We start from the raw sequence: 22,179 nt of genomic DNA on the forward strand, positions 1-22,179 counted from the left end.
AGTCAGGCCCGTCGTGACAGGGCAAGCAAACCAAGCAATTGCTTGGGGCCCCGAGCTGGCCTGGGGCCCCAAGACAGCAACCAGGGACGTATTAGCCGCGAGGCAAACAAGGCATTTGCCTTGGGCGGCACTTTCCAGGGGGCGGCAAAAAAGCCCCAAATGCCCAGGGCAAATGTCTTGTTAGCCTTGTGGCTAACTAACAATCCGGTCAGTCGGGCGGCGCTGGTGAGGGAGCACTTTCCCCTGAGCGTTCTGCTCAGCTTCCTTGCGCGCCGCACGTCCATGTCCATTTTGCTTGGGGACCCCAAATTCCTTCAAACGGCCCTGCTAACAGTGAGGCATTTCAGGGCACTATAACCATTACAGTGTGCAGTAGTGGTTATGGAGCATAAAGTGGATCTTAAAAATACATTAGGAGTACTGTACAAACAACAATTATGGGTCAAAAGTGGAACTATCAGAAGGAACATTCCATTGATGTCTCTGGGTAGTGTTACACTTTTAGAACTGTGCCCAAGAATTCCTCTGTGCATCTCAGAATCTAGTGTAGATTATGAGCTCTATAATGTGATTTAATAGAAATGTGTTTTAGTACATTTACTTGTAAAGTGTAATTTCTTGATGGTTTAGAGAACACTTCAGAGAGAATCCCAAAGAGTGGCATAAAATATACGACAGCAAAGAGCCGCACAATGTTCTCTTGCCCAGTCCATTTAACGAGAGTCTGAATGAACTTCAGAAAATGATCATTCTACGCTGCCTGCGACCTGACAAGGTGAGAAATATGGAATGACTATGTTTAGTTTGTTTTTAGCCCAAATGTGAGTAATCTCAAAACACTGTTAGAATTCTAAAAGATCTATTTTTATTTTGGAAGTTATAGAAAACCGTAATTTTCTCTAATACTCTCTAATTGTTTATGTAATTAGTCTTACTGTCTGGTCAGCCATGGATTTGAATGGATTTGAATTGCTGCAGTAGGTTATTTGGCTTATTTTTCTTTACAATAAAGGTCTGGTTAATGTAAAGCATTTTAACCTTACTCTTGTGTAAATAACATTGTTAGGAGATATATAGATTTAAAGATATATTTACACAAAGATTGCTCCTGCCTATGACCTATGGTCACTCTAGTGTAGGATTGAGTGCCCTTTGGCACTCCAGATATTGTGGACTACGTTTCCCTTGATTGTCTGCTGAAGATTGCATACCACTGCTCTAGTTGACGTACAAGTCTAATAATGTACTTTTACTTTTATTAATGTACTTTTATTTTAGCAAGTTCCCCAGAAGTTAGTGAGCAGTTTAAATCAGATGACGAATCAAATTTTTTGAAAAACTATTTCTATCTTTTTTTATTTCCCCAGATAAGCCCTGCCATTACCAGCTATGTGACTGATAAACTTGGAAAGAAATTTGTGGAACCTCCACCTTTTGATTTGTCAAAGAGTTATTTGGATTCCAATTCTACAATCCCACTGATCTTCGTGTTATCACCAGGAGCTGATCCAATGGCAAGTGAGTTATATGACCTGGAAAGATCTCCTATGTCAGCCCTGTGTAAAGAATCGTAAAAGAGAGGGAGAACAATAGGATTTTTACTGTTTATTTCTAAAAAAAACTCTTCAGCCAACTTCATCATCTTCAGAATGATGCTCACTCTGTTTGCACTCTGATGCACTCTGTTTGTGCCTCCTCCCTCATTGGTCTAATCCAATGCTCCTCATAGAGGAAATTAGCTGTGAGCTCCGTGTGCACATGCAAGCTTCCCTATAGGATAGCTTTGTATCGATTCTTTCCTAAGGGGGTTTCGGCGTCACATGACCAGGTTTTACCATGTACGTATCAAAAATCTTTTAAAGGGAATCAGAATGTATTGATTTGTAGAAGGTATTACACACTGTGAAAACCTGCTTTGTAATTCTACAAATGTAAAAATAGACAGATCACATTTACGCCCCTGTTCCCTTTGTTTCCCTGGATATGGAGATTTACCAGGTATATCAGATACAAGATGCTTTCAAGTGTTACCCCACTAGATATCCTTTAAATTGTCTTATTTTAGCTGCATAGTGTTTACATGGCCATACTACTCTGAAATGATGTCTTTTGATTGCCTTCTATTCTGCTATACTGCTCAGATTGCTGTCACATAAAAAAATTAAAAAATCATGTTTGTTTAAGGTTTACTGAAATTCGCAAATGACAAAGACATGGGAGGAGATAAATTCCAAGCCATCTCCTTGGGGCAAGGTCAAGGGCCAGTAGCTACAAAAATGATTAAAGAAGCTTTAACAGAAGGTACCTGGGTTTGCCTGCAAAACTGCCACCTTGCTGTGTCCTGGATGTCAACATTAGAAAAGATATGTGAGGAATTTAACAGTGACACATGCCACCCGGACTTCCGACTATGGCTTACCAGCTATCCATCCCCAAAGGTAATCTCATCAATGAACAGAATGATACAAATTATATTTATTGAGATCCAACATTGTATTATATTGCTTTATCTGCCCATATCACTAGTCTTACATCTATTTATTTTTAATTTCCATCTGTTGTCCTTAATCAGTTACAAGCTGTAGTAATATCACTATGGATTTGATTTCAGTTTCCTGTGACCATCTTGCAAAACGGGGTGAAGATGACCAATGAGCCCCCTACAGGCCTGAGACTGAATCTGTTACAGTCATACCTTACTGACCCCATCTCTGATACAGACTTCTTTAATGGCTGCCCTGGAAAAGAGCTGGTATGGCAGAAGCTACTTTATGGGGTCTGCTTTTTCCATGCTCTGGTCCAGGAAAGGAAGAAGTTTGGGCCTCTGGGCTGGAACATACCATACGGCTTTAATGAATCTGATTTGCGCATCAGTATTCGACAACTTCAGGTGATTAATGATTCTCTACATATAAAAATAGAAATAATAATACATTTTATATTAAAACAACCACAACAATTTGGTGTGCAAATAATTATTAGGTGCATACCTATACACTGGTCACAATGTTCTGTAAGCTTGAAAAATAACAAACACATATAGTGTATTAACGTAAAATGAATGTTTCCCCCAAATAATAACCCTTAATGGATAAACTCACAAGGCAGGAGTGGCTATATGCCACTCAAACAGCTGATCACTGGGAGAATCAAGATTTTCAGTTCTGCCGGCCTTTCCCCCTCCCTCCCTCCCCATTGGTAACTGTTTGGAGAAGCTTACTTGATCACATCTAGGTATGTCATAAAATGGGACAGGTTTGGAATCTGCACTGGTTTAGCAGGTTTTGCAATGCCTGTTGTCCTTTAAGAAGGAATTTCAATTGAATTGCCATTTGGGCAGTAGAGCCAGCTACCCATGAGTGCATGTATTGGACTCTCTATTCAGGGGCCCTCATTGGCTCATAGCATGAGGGGGTGGTGTTACAGTGCCCACAGGAGAGAGTGCCGGGAAGCCATCTTGGAAGTACAGAAAGAGATGCACTGCAGCAGCTCATGGCCCCTGCCAAATGTAAATGTGTAATATTCTCTTTTTCTATCCCCTAATAGCCTTGGGACTGATTAAAACAGCACTGCCACGCGCAACTTACTTTTTCCCAATCGCATCCTCTTTCAGAATCTGATCCTCTTTTATTTATTTCTGATTTACTTCTCTTTAAAACATAAGTGGACTACTTTGTCTATGTATTTTTCATACGCTTGACTCTTTGACACAAGGAGGAACTTAAAGGGACACTCCAGGCACCCAGTCCACTTCTGCCCATTGGACTGGTCTGGGTGCCAACTCCCACTACCCTTAACCCTGTAAGTGTAATTATTAAAGTTTTCAGAAACTGCAATATTTACCTTGCAGGGTTAAGTCCTCCTCTAGTGGCTGTCTAATAGACAAGCACTAGAGAACACTTCGGTGCTCATAGAACATGAAAAGTGTGTTATACGACTCTGGACGTCCTCACGCTATGACCTCCAGCGTTGCCGAAATCCCCATAGGAAAGCATTGAAAGCATTATTCAATGCTTTCCTACGGGGAGGTCTAATGCGCATTAGGTCTCCCCTGCCGCCGGCCGCGCATGCGCAATAGTTCTCCCCCACCGGCTGACGGCGGGGGAGGAGCGTAGGCGCGGAGCCTGACCCAGCGCCGAGGGACATCGGCGCTGGATGCAGGTAAATCACTGAAGGGGATTTGACCCCTTCAGCAACTTGGGATGGGAGGTGGGAGGGAGAGGGGACCTGCAGTTCCAGGAAAACGGTTTGTTTTCCTGGCACTGGAGAGTCCCTTTAAGTCAACTCTATTTCCTGTGTCAAAGAAAGTTTTCCCACAATACTCACCCTCCTCCATATTCTTGCATTGCCTACATTCGCCATTTTTAAACATCCTAGTCACTTGTGGGGTATTTTTTACCATTAGCCCCACCTCCTGCCAATGGGTGGGGGCTGTGGGGTGACAATAGGTTTAAAAGATTATACACTAATTTGAGCACCATTGTGAGTCACCTTATTAACTGACGTATTAATAATATACCGTATATACTTGAGTATAAGCCGAGGCCCCTAATTTTACCCCAAAAAACTGGGAAAACTTATTGACTCGAGTATAAGACTAGGGTGGGAAATGCAGCAGCTACTGGTAAATTTCTAAATAAAATTAGATCCTAAAAAAATTACATTAATTGAATATTTATTTACAGTGTGTGTATATAATGAGTGCAGTGTGTGTGTGTATGAGTGCAGTGTGTGTGTGATGCAGTGTGTGTTTGTGTTGCAGAGCCTTGTTTTTTTTGTTTTTTTTTATTATTATAAATTGCCATAATACAGACACTGACTCGAGTATAAGTCGAGTTGGGGTTTTTCAGCACAAATAATGTGCCGAAAAACTCGACTTATACTCGAGTATATACGGTAGTTATACTCTGCTTTTCTTTGCAAGTTGTGTATGAATCTTCCCTCTACCTGCAAGAATTCTCAAATCTTTTATTAAACTAAATGTTTATTTTATTTATCTAAATGTTTGTTATTAAGCATTATATCTTCTTTATATATTTATTTTTTACTTTCTGCTTAATGATTGTAGCTGTTTGTAACTGATTATGACCAAGTTCCTTTCGAAGCGATCTCGTACCTCACGGGTGAATGCAATTATGGCGGGCGTGTAACTGATGATTGGGACCGGCGCCTCCTGCTGACTACACTGGCTGATTTCTACAATATTGACATTGTAGAAAACCCACGATATTCTTTTTCACCAAGTGGAAACTACTTGTCGCCACCTAAAAGCACATATGAAGACTGCATTGAATTCATTAAGGTGATGCATCCAATTTAGTAGAAAGATTACCCAACTGTTCTGCACAAAAACAAAATCTAGATAAAAACCTTTTTACTTTGCATGTTCTACGTCATTTCAATAATGATTTGAATATAAAATCTCATGCTGCAGACGTGATAAAGCAATACCTGATCGTTCTCTGTCGTTGAGAGTAATTATCAAGCACTCTTTCCACTTCAGTGGGTTAAATTACACTAGCATCTATAAAAAATAAATAAATGGTAAAACTGTCTTTTTTAATACGTATATATCATTTTAAAAAAAAAACACCCAGGTAGAGAATAGCAACTAAATACCAAAAATATGTTGTTTTTTATATTTATTTGTTTTAATTATCTTCTTTTGTGTCCCCTACTATTGTCTCATTGCTGGTTTTGTTTACATTTGTAAACATGTTTCACTTGTGTAGACATTGGTGTCATATTATTTCCTACACTGGGCATTTTGCTTGCTATACCCATAAGATCACCTGGATTATATATGTAAATAAAATGGTTTGGTTTTTTTTTACTCTCTTTTTTTGGCAGAGGCTTCCATTTAGTCAGCACCCTGAGGTCTTTGGGTTACATGAAAATGTTGACATATCGAAGGATCTCCAACAAACCAAAATCATCTTTGAGTCCTTGCTGCTCACTCAAGGTGGAAACAGGGCAGGCGGGTCCTCAGGCTCCAGTGATCACACATTGTTGGAAATTGCAAAGGATATACTATCCAAGGTAAACAAGATGTTCTTATGTCAGGGTGCAGTTTGCCTTACATTTACTATTCCATTTAAGGTTGTATACATCTCTAGTAGTGAAAGACATGACAGATTAAAAGATGAGTTTAACGTAACAGTAATTAAATGTTTATGGAGACACAATGGTATACACTTATTAAAGTGTCATTAGCAGAAACATGTTCTAAAGTGGAGCAACAACATTAGATACCAGTGAAATCAACATATAAATGATTGCTTTTGTACACGATTGCCCCACTTTTCTGTAACATTTTTACATATCTCATTCATTGTGCCTTAAAGGAACACTATAGGGTCAGGGACATGTATTCCTGACCCTATAGTGAAAATCCATTATTTAGGTGGCATGCCCCCCCCCCCCCTCCTTAGCCCCCTCAGAATGGGTTAAAACTTGTCTTATTTTCAGCTCTCCACAGGTCCGCCGGCACTGGCCCCGCCCCCTTAGTGACATAATCAGAATTGCTGATTTTTAGCCAATCCAATGCTTTCCCATAGGAAAACACAGTTTTGGCCAATCAGCACCTCTTCATAGAGATGCATTAAATCAATGCATTGATATGAAGAAAAGTCAGCGTCCCCATGTAGAGCGCGGAGACGCTGAGCGGCAGAGCTGCCTATTGTGCAGCACCGAGCCAGGAATCACCTCCATCTGAGGAGTGGCCACTTTGAGGTGTCTCTAGGTGCAATGTAAACACTGCCTTTTCTCTGAAAAGGCAGTGTTTGCATTACAATGCCTGAAGGCAATGATTGTACTCACCAGAACAATTACATTAAGCTGTAGTTCGTCTGGTGACTTTAGTGTCCCTTTAACCTTATCATAATGTTGTCTACTCCCAAAATGTGTCTGTCCTTTCTCCTTTCTGGCTGGCCCCTTGTTTTATTACTCTGGGTATGAGTTCAAAGCAACCCTATGAGGAACAATTTTCTGTACAGTGTTCGCATAAAGTGGTTAAGGTTAGACATTGATGCCTGTTATTGTTACCTTTGTTCAGCTTTGCATTCCTAACATTAAAGGGTTCCATTAATCAATCGATACCTATGATATGATTTATTTCTTGTAGATAGATTGTCAAAAAAACACATTTATTTACTTTTCGTTGTACAGTTCCCAAAAGACTTTGACACTGAGGCCGCTCTGCAGAAATTCCCTGTGAGATATGAAGAAAGCATGAACACTGTGCTTGTGCAAGAAATGGAGAGATTTAACAAGTAGGGTTGTCTTTTTACATTCGAACATGAGGAGTAATATGCAAATATTAAAATACAATACTCTGATCCAATTCTTGAATTTAACAAATTAGTAATATATAATGTTATAATATATAACATGTAGGCAGACTGATTCTGCATTCATTTAGAATCACTTGTAAAGGTGATTTCCTCTGTATGAGCAGCTGTCTAGGGACTAAACTTACTTCTAGAACTACAGGTGAATTTGGAAACATCATATGACTTTTAACAACATTGTGCTCTTTCGTGTAACAACCAGAACATTATTATAACAATAATTGGCTTTAATATATTTAATAATTTGAGCTATTACTGTTTCACTCTACTCTTCCAGTTTAACCCGCACAATCCGGACAACGTTGCAGAATTTGCAGAAAGCCATTAAAGGACTGGTTGTTATGGACGCCGAGTTGGAGGCTTTGGCCGGCAGCTTAATTGTAGGCAAAGTTCCTGAAACATGGGCAAAGCGTTCGTATCCCAGTCTGAAGCCATTAGGAAGCTACGTGACTGACTTCCTAGCGAGGTTAAAGTTTCTGCAGGTTAGAAAACTAATAACAATATTATAGATTATAGATATTCAAGCCCTGGGTTTCTCAGACATGGATGACTGCAATGGGCCTCTTGACCAAGAAAACACCTAAGGCCATTAATTGCTTTCTAAACAATTTAAACACTGTTAAAAAAACAAAAAAAAAAAAACAAATCTAAAATTATTTATTTACAAAAATTCCCATGGACTTTAATGGTTACTTTTGTAGATGATTTTTTTTCGGGATTTCTCTTACAGCCGCTTAGTAGATAACTCCCTAATTCCCACGCTATTAGGGAGTTATCTACCAAAAGGCTGAAAGACCTCCCCCCTGGCCCCCACAAGAATAAGGGGGCCTGAGCGGTGGGTGGGGGCCCTAAATTACTTGAAAGGGGGGGGACCTATTGTCCTCCCCCCCCCTAACCCCACAAGAATAAGGGGGGGACCTAAATTATAATAAGGGGGGGGACCTATTGTCCTTCCCTCCGGCCTCCATCCCTGAGCGGTGGGTGGGAGCCCTAAATTAGAATAGGGGGGGAACTATTGTTCTTCCCCCTGGCTTAAACCAACCAACCAGAGTGCTTTGAGCCTAATTGCAGGGAGGACAAGGCTTTATAAGCCTTCCCCCGCCCTGCAGAGCTCAGTCTGCGCGGAGCCCTCCATGAGTGAAGATGGCTTTTTTTTTTTTTTGTGCTCAGGTTTTTTTTTTTTAAAAGTGCAACGGTTATTATGGATTTTTATTTGGCCTTTTTTGGGGCTGAAAAAGGAAGATTTTAGAATAAAGAAGACATCAAATGGTAATTTTTTTTTTTTTTTTTTTACAGGCACCAAGTTATTGGCCCCCCTCATTATTTTTAGGGTGAGGGGGGTAGGTAGGGGTTAATTTTTTTTTTGGGGAGGGGGTGACTTGGGATTTGGGGTTAATTTTTTTTTGGGGGAGGGGGTGACTTGGGATTTGGGGAATCCTAGTCACCTGGGGAGGGAGGGATTACATTTTTATTTAGGGCCGCCGCTCTGGGGTGGGGGCTGGAGGGGAGGACAATAGCCCCCCCCCCCCATTATTGGTATTTATGGCCCCCACCCACCACTCAAGGGTGGGGGCCAGGGGGGAGGCAATCGGTCCCCCCCCCATTATTTTACTTTAGGGCCCCATCCGCCGCTCAGGGGTGGGAGGACAATAGGGCCCCCACCCATTATTCTTCTTTAGGGACCCCATCCGCCGCTCAGGGGTGGGGGGGAAGGACAATAGGTCCACCCCCCCCTCTTATTTTACTTTAGGGCCTTCAACACTTTGAAAATTCTGCAATTTTGGAACTTCGGCAATTCAGCTATTCAGACATTTGGAAGTATCCGAATGTCCGAATTGCCCGAAATTCATCCGAATTGACATTCGGAATGAAACGAATTGCACATATCTAGTAAATACCTTCATATAACTGTTATATCTCCATCTCTGTTCTTCAGGCCTCATGTCACACTCATACTCACTCATAGGAACAGCAATTGTGATGCTCTGCATTTTTTTTTCTCTCACCACTTCCCACTCACCTTCCCCTCCAGTGTAGGAGTTTAAGCATGCGTGGGATAGGCATAAAACTATCATAGTTATAAGATAAGGTCAGTGACTAATAGGATAGATCTATAGATCAGAACCCAGAGGCTGACAAAGGATCAGGTTGTGTTTTTGCAATATCAAACAATCTACTGTTTGGGAACCTGTGATAGATTAACCTGCTAAACCCTAGTGATAGTCTCCTGATATAACACTGATCCTTGTAGTCCCTCTTCCGATATGGAACGTACTTCTCATTTTAACGTTAGCAGGGAGCTATAGAATGGAATGTAATACTCCGTAAGCATTTACACAGCTCTATGGAGGTATTGTTGATAAATCAGAACATTCCGTGCTAGCATACGGTCTGCAAATACCTGAATATCAGAAATAGAATGTCATTATAAGTCATTAATACTATACTATGCTTGTTTTGTTTTAGAATTGGTTTGAATTTGGCAAACCCAATGTCTTCTGGCTGTCTGGTTTCTTCTTTACGCAAGCATTTCTAACAGGTGGCATGCAGAACTATGCCCGTAAATACAAAGTTCCCATTGACCTGTTGGGGTATGAGTTTCAGGTAGGTCAACATGTTCTGGTTTTAACAGAAGACCGATCAATTCATACAAAACAGTGCATAAAATTGAATTTTTGAGCAATTGTAGACCACGATTGAAAGAAGCTTAAAGGTTAATAATAAACATAAATAAAAACTCTCTATAATTGTGATTTATTGTGATACATTGTGGAATTTTAAAGGAAAGCAATGGGTCTTACTGAAATCGTAGCCTAAACTACATGTTTTGTTTGCATTTATTTATTTATTCACCCTTAGCAGAAATGTTGGTGTTAAGGGGATATAATTAAATCAACTCAATTCACAAGATTTCTGGTAGGTATCTGTCTATAGGCGCATCTCTTATGACATATACTGGCTAAATAGTGGAAATTGATATTTTAATTTTTTTTTTTTTTTTTTTTTTTTATTCAATCACCTCCCTGCATTTGCATCTTTAATTCGAAATGCAGTGATCTAGAGAGGAGGGGGGACATTTTTTTCTATGAGCTGCAGTGTATTTTCTTTTGACAATATGGGGCTGTTCCAGCCCAATTTAGCCAAACCACTTGGAATGTCCACACCTATTGCTGTGTACCTTGTTCAACAAATGAGGAAGACATCCAGTGTTCCTAGTACTTCCCTCTGTGTGGACCATTATAAAGGAGAAGAGACCACACTTGGTTTACTGTCATGCCTTAAAGGGCCACTCTTAAAACAATAATCACTAAAAGTAATTGTCATGGTCTATGGTATTTGTGTGTCTAAGATATCAATGCAAAGCTGTACAACCTTGACAGAGAGCATCCGGCTTTTGGGCATTTGTAAATAATTAATCTACACTTGTTTTGGGAATGTAGACTCCCAAACTATCAGCACAATGTGTAAAATGTTTCTGGATTTGTATATAGCATGTGTAGAAAGTTATCTGTGTGTTACATGTTAAAGTTATCTGTGTATTACAGTTGAAGTATAGATGCTATTATCTGCTATGTTTCTACTGCTAAATAGAAAACAAAAATTCTTCTGCTAAATAGAAAAAAAAGCTTATTTGATTAATAATGAAATTGTAGATATCCATGTATTGTTTTGTGTCATTTTTGAGAGTGTATGTTAATTGGGATGTTAATTGGGGGTTATTTTACACATATGACCTTGATTACATGCCACAGGTCCTGCCTATCGACACTTCAGACTCCTCACCACCAGATGGTGTTTACATCAATGGGTTGTTCCTAGATGGAGCTCGCTGGGACAGAGAAAGGTCAGTGGAGCTGGGCTTTAGGGGGAAGGATCCAATCCTGATAACGAGTCCAATCCTTAATTATTATACCTTATTTTCAGTTATTTGTTAAATGATTCCCTTGTTAATTATGTTCATGCATTCGATAATATATATATGTATATTAGATAGTATATAGACAGTACATAGATAGGTGTCTAGGTTGAAAAAAAATACTAAAGTGCATAGAGAGAGCTATAGATGGATAGATAGATATTTTACATCATCATGCATTTAACCCTGATACATCTTATAAAACAAATATAAATTCATTGATCTATTTTTGTATTTCCTATTCCATTTAAACAGCGGGGTGCTTACTGAACAACACCCCAAAATCCTCTTTGACTCTGTGCCTATAATCTGGATAAAGCCAAGTAAGTGAATGTTATATTTCATAATGCCCTAACTCAGCATGGACTGGAATACACTTCACTTTGCTTACCCTTGCCTTTAAGACACACTGCTATACAAAATATTCTAATTAATGAATTATATTAAAATGTAACATACTTTGCTAATTGTATAATTATGTAATTGATAAAAAAAATGTAAAGAAAAAAACGAGGACATGATAACTTGAGACATAGTTTATCATACACTGAACACAATTATAAACGGTCCCTTTAACCCCATTTTTCATGAGCTGAACTCAAATATCTAAGACTTTTTCTATGTACACAAAAGGCCTATTTCTCTCAAATATTGTTCACAAATTTGTCTAAATCTGTGTTAGTGAGCACTTTTCCTTTGCCGAGATAATCCATCCACCTCACAGGTGTGGCATATCAAGGTGCTGATTAGACAGCATGATTATTGCACAGGTGTGCCTTAGGCACGCCTACTCTGCTTTCATATCGAGAGGACCTGGAGGCAGGGGGAGGGATCTGGAAAGCAGCTCTCCTGTCCTCCCACAAGCAGGCTGTGTGGAGCGTTGCCACATGTTACCATGGCAACGCTCCACACAGGATTGCGCGGGAGGACAGGAGAGCTGCCGCCAGGCACATGCTTACCGCCACCGGACCACCAGGGCTGGCTGTGTCTCCCCCCAGGTTTGATGTGCATTTCAGCACGAACAAGCGCCTTTGTCTGGAACCACATAGTGTCAATTTTGATTCTGTTAACCAAACAGAAATTTTTTAGAGGCTATGAGCTATTTAGAAAGAAGTTTGTTTTCTCGTGTTCAGGTCTGATTGATTTAAAGGGACACTCCAGGCACCCAGACCACTTCAGCCCATTGAAGTGGTCTGGGTGCCAACTCCCATAACCCTTAACCCTGCAAGTGTAATTATTGCAGTTTTTATAAACTGCAATAATTACCTTGCAAGGTTAAGTCCTCCTCTAGTGGCGGTCTATCAGACAGCTACTAGAGGGACTTCCTGGTTTTTAAAACATGAAAAGTGTTTTAAACGACGCTGGACATCCTCACGCTATGCATGATGACCTCCAGCATCACCGGAATCCCCATAGGAAAGCTTTGAATAATTCTTTTCTATGGGGAGGTCTAATGTGCGCGAGCCGCATGCGCAATATGTCTCCCCCGCCAGCTGACGTTGCCTACAATGTCCCTTTAATGGAACATACATTATAACCATACTGCATGCCTTAGTGGTTATGGTGTCAGTAGAGTCCTGGTGCCAGTGATGTAAGTAATCAAACAGTTTTATAAAACATTGGCTTCTTATTTGGGGTCTGCTGTGCATCATTCCATGTCTCTGACAGCCAGATGGTCTCTGCCTAAGCTTAGCACACTGTAGTGGTGATAGTGCTTGGAGTGTTTCTTTAAGTTCCTATGAAATGGCGAATCCTTGTTCTATTCTGTGCCATTTATCTACCATAATATTTAATGTGAGTTTTTCCTGTTTTTATCAAGTAAGATTTAAGAGCATACATTTTGCATATCTTTTAGTTGATCTAATTAGCACATTTGGATGTTCAGTCTTATCTGTTCTCTGTAGTAAATTACATTAAATTCTCACATCGCAGGTATAAAAATGTAAATGCGATTAATCCCAAAATGAATAAATTAAACGCACTATGTTAAATAATTCCTTTATCTATATTGACAATAACATAAACCCTGTGTCACTGTAAATGGTGTTCTTGTGCTATGAACACGCAAATTGCTGTTTTTTTTCACTGAATCTAAATATTTTTCTATATTTATTTTCTCTTTAAGATAAAAGATCGGATATTAAGAAGTCATTGTCCTACGTCTGCCCTCTCTACAAAACAAGTGAACGCAAAGGCACACTTTCTACAACTGGGCATTCCACCAACTTTGTCATAGCCCTTCAGCTGCCAACGGACAAACCTGTTCAGCACTGGATCAAACGTGGGGTGGCCCTCCTCTGTCAACTAGATGATTAAACTTTCCATCACCACCGGCGCTTTACAGGGCTGGAAATAAGATATCAACCATCGCGCTTCGTACTATTCCTACGTTAATTATTTAATTTGCTGTCAGTATTGTATGGCCCTCATAATCCAATCCTCACTCAGTGTCAGAGAGAAATCACTTCTCATTTTAACTTGCAATTCATATCTGAAATTTTTCAAGAAACATTTAGTGTCACAATAACCATATTTAAAGTGACAGTAATTTCCCAGTTTCATGTAGCGAAGTTTTTAGAAAGTTTTTACTTTACATATTTATTCCACTACTGGTATGTGCCTTTTACAAAACGCTGGATTAGTCTGTTCCTAACCCCTGAAATGCTACAATGATGATGGATTAAAGGGACGAGCCCGGTTGGATTTAACATAATTTTTATTGCATAATGGAGATAATGCATTAAAAATTTGATATTTACGTCTAAATGTGGTTCATTTGTTGACTTTCTGCAGCTTCTGCCAAGACTGAGACTGGCTGAAATTTTTCCCTAAATCTTGTTTCTCCCATTCTTATATGGGACATTGTGCTAATTTCCTAAGTCCCCAAAGAACAGGCATAAAGGAACACAATGCACTATGCAAATAGGAGGAGGGTAGGTGGTTATGGTACGTGCAGTGCCTATTAAATAGCATATGTATTTGGCAGATTTAATTCTACAGTGCAATATTAATTATTGGTAGCGAGTACCCCACTCTCACCAAAATGATTCTAAGTTTAAATGATAAAATGTATATATAAACACAGTTCAGTAACCGTTAATTATAACATTTTAACAACAGTTTCTAAAAGTAATTTTATAGTTAATGCATTTAAAAAAATACTGTCATTGTTTATAGTTCCTATTCAAAATTAAACATTGCACGTATTATAATATCTTTGTGTATTTTTAGTGTATGTATTTCACTTAACACTCGTTTTTGTGCATATCCTGACTTACTCCGGATAGTCATGAAAGGCACTGAAAAGAAGTATTATGTTAAAACTCCTGGCACCACAACCACTGTAGAACACTACTCTAAATTGTATTAGTTTACTACTAAATCGAGTTAAAGATGACTGTCTCCATGGAACAATGGGATTCCAGAATATGCATTGAAAAGAGGTTATTTAATAATGTGTGCATCACAATTTCATACACGGAGAGGCCATAATATGTTTCTATTTTTTATTTGAAATCATAAGAAGAAACAATGACACTTTTACAGGGCACCTGTCATGCCTAACATGTCTTGGTATCTCTTTAAATAGCCTAACATTTCATCTATATATTGCACTATATGAAAAAGCTAGTTTGCACTCTGTGGAATTTCACCCCCCCCTGAGCCTCACCGGTATCTTAATAAAGGCTTCCGATTGATGCAGACTCATACATTCATACAACGCAACTCCATTTAGTGTTCTAGGTCCCCATGCTATGTGTAGAGGACATCTGCAAGTAGATCTGTATACCTTAATCTATACACTGTGCTGGTGATTTTGCCAGTAAATGCATTAAATTATACCCGTGTGGATGGCACTGTTACTTTAATACGCACACAGAGCATGTATTTAAATACAATTGGCTCTGTGGTGGAATCTCGGTAAAAATAAATTTAGTAGGCCGAGATTACCACGTGGCATGTGTACGTGCATATGCTGACGTATCGATCAGTTGGTTGCACGAGGCAAGATACGATCAGTAGTGTACGGAGCATGTGCAAGAATACAGGATATAGTATTCCCCTCCTCCATTGTGCTGGACAAGCCATGCGGTCAAACAGGAAGTTAATTCTTATTTGTGTTGATTGGTTAAGAGAATGTGCGGGTGGAGCTTAATATGGGAGGAGTTATATGCCTATATAAGGAGCCTGCACTATTGTCCGGGGCTCAGAATTTGCTGTATTTTGGTGACGCTAGTCCCTCTGAGTCCCGATCGGTGATCCAATAAAGAATCTCTTCCTTCCTGAAGAAACCTGTGTCCATCTCTCTGTGCTTGGCTTCCGTCAGTTTCTCCGGTATCATTTGGTGCATTGGCCGGGAAACTCATCGTTCAACGGTAGCTGAGAGGCAGAGGCGTGAGACGGTCTATCTTTGCCCACGTTCTCTACGGCTGCACCCCTGAACTTCTGCGTGGACCTCCCTTCGTCTCGGCGCCACTGGGCCGTTGTCCAGGAGATCATCGGCCTCTACGTGAGAAGTGCTGGGGTGTCCCCGTCGATGAGTGTGAACTCAGGTTCAGGAACGAGGAGGTAAGACAACTGCTGTTTTAGACGGCAGGACCCACTAGGGGTATACCGATTGTGCGGTAGGCCCAAAGGGGTTTTGAATCTGTGTATCTGCCCCCTCTGTCGGAGGGAAGGAGCGAAGGCGCACCGCTCGATCGAACGCTCTTTAGTCAGACCGTTTGATTTGGTTAGTCAGGCGGGGTCCTGGTGTAAATAGCCCTAGCCGGACACCGGTGTCTTGTCTAGACTAGCGTTCTAGGGTGTATATTACGTTCGCTAGGTCGGAGGGACCGGGAGACTAAGCGGCGCCTGTGTAAATTCGGTTCGCTAGTTCTCATCCTATCTGGGCTAAGTGGGAAGGCGTGTAAATTTGGAACCCACTAGACTTTTGATAGTGCGACTAAGAGGCGCCTGTGTAAATTCGGTTCTCTAGCTCGCTATATATGTGGTGATTGGGCAGTGTGGCTAACCAAAACGGGTGTATATAGTTTTAGGTAGTCCATTCAAGGTACTGGCCAATAGTTTAGTTGGGAATTGTAAATGTGTTAACGATTGTTTAGTAAAGTGTATATCTTGTTAGATAGCGCGAGCTCAGCCGTCTAGCGAGAGTGTTAATAGTGTGTTGCTGTATTATAGTGCACGGTACCATAACCCTGTATATTTACTGACACTGTATATAAGTACTAATCATTGTTGTCCATTGCATGTTTAACACCATAACCACTAATAATTGTATTGTGACCTTAACTTGTGCTTTGACCTATGCTAACCGTACTGTAACCGCTAATTGTAAAAGACGATGTTACTGGGGTGTGTTATAGACGGGTAATTCGTATATAGAGAATTATAGCGTGGGTGACTGTATAGTTACGCCAAAGGGCATAATATTGATTATATAGTGACTGGTGTAACAGCTGTGTGTGTACGGGAATTCCCTGAGTGTTTATTGTTATTGTGTACGTTTCACTTGGTAACCGTACCACGTGGTGCTGTTGCCAGAGGAAACGGGTGTGACTGTTGAATAGTACGCGTGTATAGTATTCGTTGTCGACGACGTTCCGTTTTTAAGTATGGGTGCGTCGCAGTCAACGATTCCGGATCCCTTAGGTTGTATGGTGAAGAATTTTAAAAAGGGATTCAAAACTTGTGATTTTGGGGTTAAGATGTCTCCTGTGCGTTTAGTTACTTTGTGCACTAGGGAGTGGCCTACTTTGGTTGCGGCATGGCCGCCACGTGGCAGTTTGGATCTAACTCTGGTACAGCGCTTACACGTGGCTGTATCAGGTAGGCCTGAACTTTACGGCCAGTTTCCTTATATTGACTGTTGGAGACAGGCCGTAAATGACTCGCCAAAATGGCTCCAGACATGCCACGAGGAGCAGTGTCGCCTCATGGTAGCTAGGACTTGTTCGTCCACTAGGACTGGTGTTAGGCCCATTTTGGACACGCCCCCTGAGTCCGAGATCCCTTTGCCGCCCCCTTACTTTCCGTTAAGAGGAAGTGACGCAAACGCAGGAAGTCCTGCAGCCCTCCCCTCATTACCCCCATCCACTTCCGCTTCCTCCTCCAGTACAGGATCCACCCCCCCTCGTACTAAATCTCCCCTTCCGGAACCAGAACCCACCCCCATTAGAAACGAATATCCTGATTTGGCGCCACTTCAGACTTCCGGTCAAGCTTCATCTAGCTCGGCTCGAAGTGTTTTATTTACGACCTTTTCCCAAAACCAACCTCCCACATCCCCATACCCTATCTCTCCCCGACCGGAACCCATGACTGACGCCCCTCTACGTAGCCCCATCCAAACCCGACAGTTGACTGGTGCCCAACAATTAAAGCACTATCAGATGCCTCTTCGTCTGAATCCCGGGTCAGCTTATATCGATGCCGCAGGTCAAATGGCACACGCTGACCCAGTTTTCGTATATGTCCCATTTACCACAACCGATCTTTTAAACTGGAAGACCCATAATTCCTCGTATACTGAGAAACCACAAGCTATGACTGATCTGTTCACCTCAATAGTACAGACGCATAATCCGACATGGGCTGATTGCCAGCAGTTACTAATGACTTTATTTAACAATGAGGAAAGGACAAGAATAAATCAAGCAGCCATAAAAGCACTAGAGGATAGAGCCCGTGTTTTGAACCAAGCTAATCCAGCAGCATGGGCCGCAACACATTATCCCAACACTGATCCCGATTGGAACGTAAATGGTGCTGATATGGTTCAACTCAGAGCCTATAGAGACGCTATAATTGCTGGCATGAAAGCAGGAGGAAAGAAAGCCATTAACATGTCGAAGACAGTTGAGGTGATCCAGAAAAGCGATGAAGCGCCCAGTGTCTTTTATGACCGATTATTGGAGGCATACCGCTTGTATACCCCCTTTAATCCGGAAGACGCAGACAATTCCCGAATGGTTAACTCCGCCTTTGTCAGCCAAGCATACGGGGATATTAAGCGCAAGCTACAAAAGTTAGAAGGGTTTGCAGGTATGTCCATCACCCAACTAATGGAGGTAGCAAATAAGGTCTATATGAACAGGGATACAGAAAGTAAGAAAGAGGAAGAGCGCAAGATGCGTAAAAAGGCTGATATGCTAGCGGTAGCGATCGCAGGCGTAGATAAACGGGGCCCAGATAGAGGCAATAATAGATGGAGTAGAGAGCCTTTGAGTAGGGATCAATGCGCGTATTGCAAGGAAGAAGGGCATTGGAGGAACGAATGTCCGCAAAGAGAGCAGTACGAGAGAGACCAACCCAGGGCAGGCTACGGAAACTTTAGAGGCAGAGCGAGAGGTAGAGGAGGCCCCGGAGGGAGTAATGGTTATAGAGGGAGTAATGGAAACAGAGGAAGTGTTAGGGAAGACAGGTACATTCCAGCAGCGCAAAGGTCCCGCGATAGAGAAGGTAGGGACTTTGTAGGATTGGCTGACACGGTCATGGAGGACTATTGATACCGACCGGGCTCCATCCCCCTTGGTCGAGCGGAGCCTATGGTCGATGTATCAATAGGGGGAAAAAGGAGTGCGTTCATGATCGACACTGGTGCTGAACATTCAGTGGTGACTAATCTAGTTGCTCCTCCATCTGGAAGGACTATTACTGTGATAGGAGCAACTGGAAGAAGTGCTGAAAAACCGGTTCTTAAAAGTCGACTCTGTACATTGGGAGGCCACGTAGTAAAACACCAATTCCTTTATATGCCTGAATGTCCAGTCCAATTGCTGGGACGTGATATGCTATCAAAATTACAAGCGCAGATTACGTTCCTACCAAATGGAACAACATCCTTAAAGTTTAATGGACCTTCAGGTATTATGACTTTATCCGTACCAAAGGAAGAAGAGTGGCGACTTTATACAGTGTTGACTAGTCAAAACCCTAGGAGTGATGAGACATTGTTTAACATACCAGGAGTTTGGGCAGAGAACAACCCACCAGGACTGGCCCGCAATATTCCACCTATAAAAATTGAACTGAAACTTGGGGTTTATCCAGTGAGCCTAAGACAATACCACATCCCACAGAAGGCTAAGAAGAACATCCAATCCTATCTGGATAAGTTCATACGGTATGGTATCCTAAAATTCTGTACTTCCCCCTGGAACACCCCATTGCTGCCTGTTCAAAAGCCCGGTACAGATGAGTATCGACCTGTGCAGGACTTGAGAGCAGTCAATGATGCGGTTGTTAGTATACATCCAGTTGTACCCAATCCATATAACCTGCTTGCTTTAATTCCGGGCGGGGCTACTTACTTCACAGTCTTAGATCTCAAAGATGCCTTCTTTTGCCTCCGAATTGCCGCAGAAAGTCAATGTATTTTCGCTTTCCAATGGGAGAACGCTGTAACGGGCTCAAAACGCCAAATGACTTGGACAAGACTGCCCCAAGGGTTTAAAAATTCACCTACCCTATTTGGTTCAGCTCTAAGTCAAGATCTACTGGATTTCGAGTCTATCCCAGGAGAATGTGTATTGTTACAATATGTAGATGACTTGTTGATAGCAGCAGTTACAAAAGAAAAATGTCAGCAAGCAACGCACGATCTACTACATATTCTCTGGAAGGCAGGATACAAGGTGTCCAGGAAGAAGGCTCAGTTGTGTTTGCCAACTGTCAAGTATCTGGGATTCCATATCTCTGAAGGTCAAAGGATTATGGGGCCAGAGAGAAAAGAAGCTGTCTGCCAAATACCAATACCCAAGAATAGAAGACAAGTGCGAGAATTCTTGGGGGCAGCAGGCTTCTGTAGGATATGGATTCCCAGCTATGCGATACTGGCAAAACCTCTGTACGCAGCTATCAAAGGTACAGAGCACGACCCCTTCTTATGGACCCAAGAACAGCAAACGGCATTTGAAGATGTGAAGAAGGCTTTGATGAGTGCCCCAGCATTAGGTCTACCTGATCACACACGACCATTCTACTTATATGTACATGAGCAAAGAAGAATGGCTGTGGGAGTATTGACACAGTACTTGGGATCATGGCAAAGACCTGTTGCCTATATGTCTAAGCAATTGGATGCAGTGGCCAGCGGACTTCCACCTTGTCTAAGAGCCGTAGCTGCAGCCGCCCTGCTAGTAGCTGAAGCCGATAAACTCACTCTGGGTCAAGAACTTTATGTACGAGTCCCACATGCAGTACAGACGTTGTTGGATTACAAAGGAAATCATTGGTTTAGTAACAGCCGTATGACCAAGTATCAAGCAATGTTGTGTGAAAACCCAAGAGTGCATTTAGAGACTGTAAACACCTTAAATCCAGCTACCCTTTTGCCACAACCTACTGAAAGTCAACATGATTGTTTGGAAGTAATGGATGAAGTATTTTCAAGTAGACCAGATCTTCGTGATTTTCCCATCCAGAACCCCGATGTTCAATATTATACCGACGGCAGTAGTTATGTGAAAGAAGGGATCCGCTATGCAGGATATGCAGTAACAACAATAGACAAGGTGATAGAAGCTCGGCCACTGGCGAAAGGAACATCAGCACAAAAGGCAGAATTAATAGCACTAACACGAGCGTTACAATTGGCTGAAGGTTTAAGAGTGAATATCTATACGGACTCTAAGTATGCGTTTTTAACCACTCATGCCCACGGAGCTTTGTATAAAGAAAGAGGACTACTGAATTCAGAAGGCAAAGAAATCAAATACGCAGCCGAAATCCTACAACTATTGGAAGCAGTGTGGGAGCCGAAAGAAGTCGGTATCATACATTGTCGAGCGCATCTGAGAGGAGATGGTGATGTAACCAAGGGAAATCGGATGGCAGATAGTGCAGCTAAGCGTGCTGCTGAATCAGGAAGACAGGAGTATGTGGGGCATATAGCTGCTCTTATACCAACTCCACTGTCCCAATGGACTCCAGTTTATACAGCTCAAGAAGAGGAGTGGTTAAAGACTGAACCGGGAAAGTATTTGGAGAACAAGTGGTATCAGCTAGAAGATGGAAGAATAGTTATACCAGCATCACTAGCGGTAGAAATTGTCCAAAATTATCACAACGGGACACATTCTGGGAGAGACAGTACTGAAGAATCTCTCAGGAAACATTTCTACATACCAAGATTGTCCAACTTGACTCAGGCCATTGTACGCAGATGTGTAACGTGTGCTAAGAATAATGCAAGACAAGGACCAGTAAAGCCACCAGGAGTCCAGTTTATGGGGGGACTCCCCATGTCCGATCTACAAATAGACTTTACAGTGATGCCTAAATCGGGTGGACATCGTTACCTGTTGGTAATTGTGTGCACCTATTCAGGCTGGGTAGAAGCATGTCCTACTCGTACAGAGAAAGCAGGAGAAGTTGTAAGATTCCTGCTACGAGAAATAATACCCCGATATGGACTACCCTGTTCTATAGGATCGGACAATGGTCCAGCTTTTGTTCACCAGTGCCTACAACAACTGACTCATATGCTTGGTATAAAGTGGAGGCTTCATACTGCATATAGACCCCAGAGTTCTGGTAAGGTAGAGAGAATGAATAGAACTATTAAGAACCAGTTGGCTAAAATGTGTCAGGAAACCCAACTTAAGTGGAACGTTCTCTTACCCATAGCTCTATTGCGAATCCGCAGTACCCCTACCAGAAGGATGGGCCTCTCTCCTTTTGAAATCATGTATGGGCGACCACCTCCCGTACTTGGTAACTTAAGGGGGGATTTGAGTCAGTTGGGAGAAGGAATTACCCGGCAGCAGGTTGTAGAGTTGGGTAAGACTATGGAGGAGGTACAGAAATGGGTACAAGATAGATTACCTGTGAATATTTATCCCCCTGTTCATAGTTATCATCCAGGAGACCAAGTGTGGATTAAAGAGTGGAATAATGTACCGTTAGGGCCCA

General features: G+C 41.6%; 1 protein-coding gene across 1 annotated transcript in view; it reads left to right on the forward strand.

Annotated features, from left to right (window-relative positions):
- DNAH12 (dynein axonemal heavy chain 12) overlaps positions 1 to 14,311 on the forward strand; it is a 133,101-nt gene extending 118,790 nt beyond the window's left edge. Inside the window, exons 62-73 of the mRNA XM_063426881.1 lie at positions 631 to 775; positions 1,368 to 1,518; positions 2,185 to 2,438; positions 2,612 to 2,890; positions 5,069 to 5,302; positions 5,851 to 6,039; positions 7,168 to 7,271; positions 7,627 to 7,831; positions 9,816 to 9,953; positions 11,102 to 11,193; positions 11,521 to 11,588; positions 13,391 to 14,311. Of these exons, the coding sequence (XP_063282951.1) occupies positions 631 to 775; positions 1,368 to 1,518; positions 2,185 to 2,438; positions 2,612 to 2,890; positions 5,069 to 5,302; positions 5,851 to 6,039; positions 7,168 to 7,271; positions 7,627 to 7,831; positions 9,816 to 9,953; positions 11,102 to 11,193; positions 11,521 to 11,588; positions 13,391 to 13,581 (2,050 nt within the window). The 3' untranslated portion in view covers positions 13,582 to 14,311. The remainder of the gene's footprint in view (positions 1 to 630; positions 776 to 1,367; positions 1,519 to 2,184; positions 2,439 to 2,611; positions 2,891 to 5,068; positions 5,303 to 5,850; positions 6,040 to 7,167; positions 7,272 to 7,626; positions 7,832 to 9,815; positions 9,954 to 11,101; positions 11,194 to 11,520; positions 11,589 to 13,390) is intronic.
- Positions 14,312 to 22,179: the final 7,868 nt, after the last annotated feature.

Source organism: Pelobates fuscus, chromosome 7 (genome assembly GCF_036172605.1).
Source record: "Pelobates fuscus isolate aPelFus1 chromosome 7, aPelFus1.pri, whole genome shotgun sequence".
Taxonomy (NCBI): Eukaryota; Metazoa; Chordata; class Amphibia; order Anura; family Pelobatidae; genus Pelobates; species Pelobates fuscus.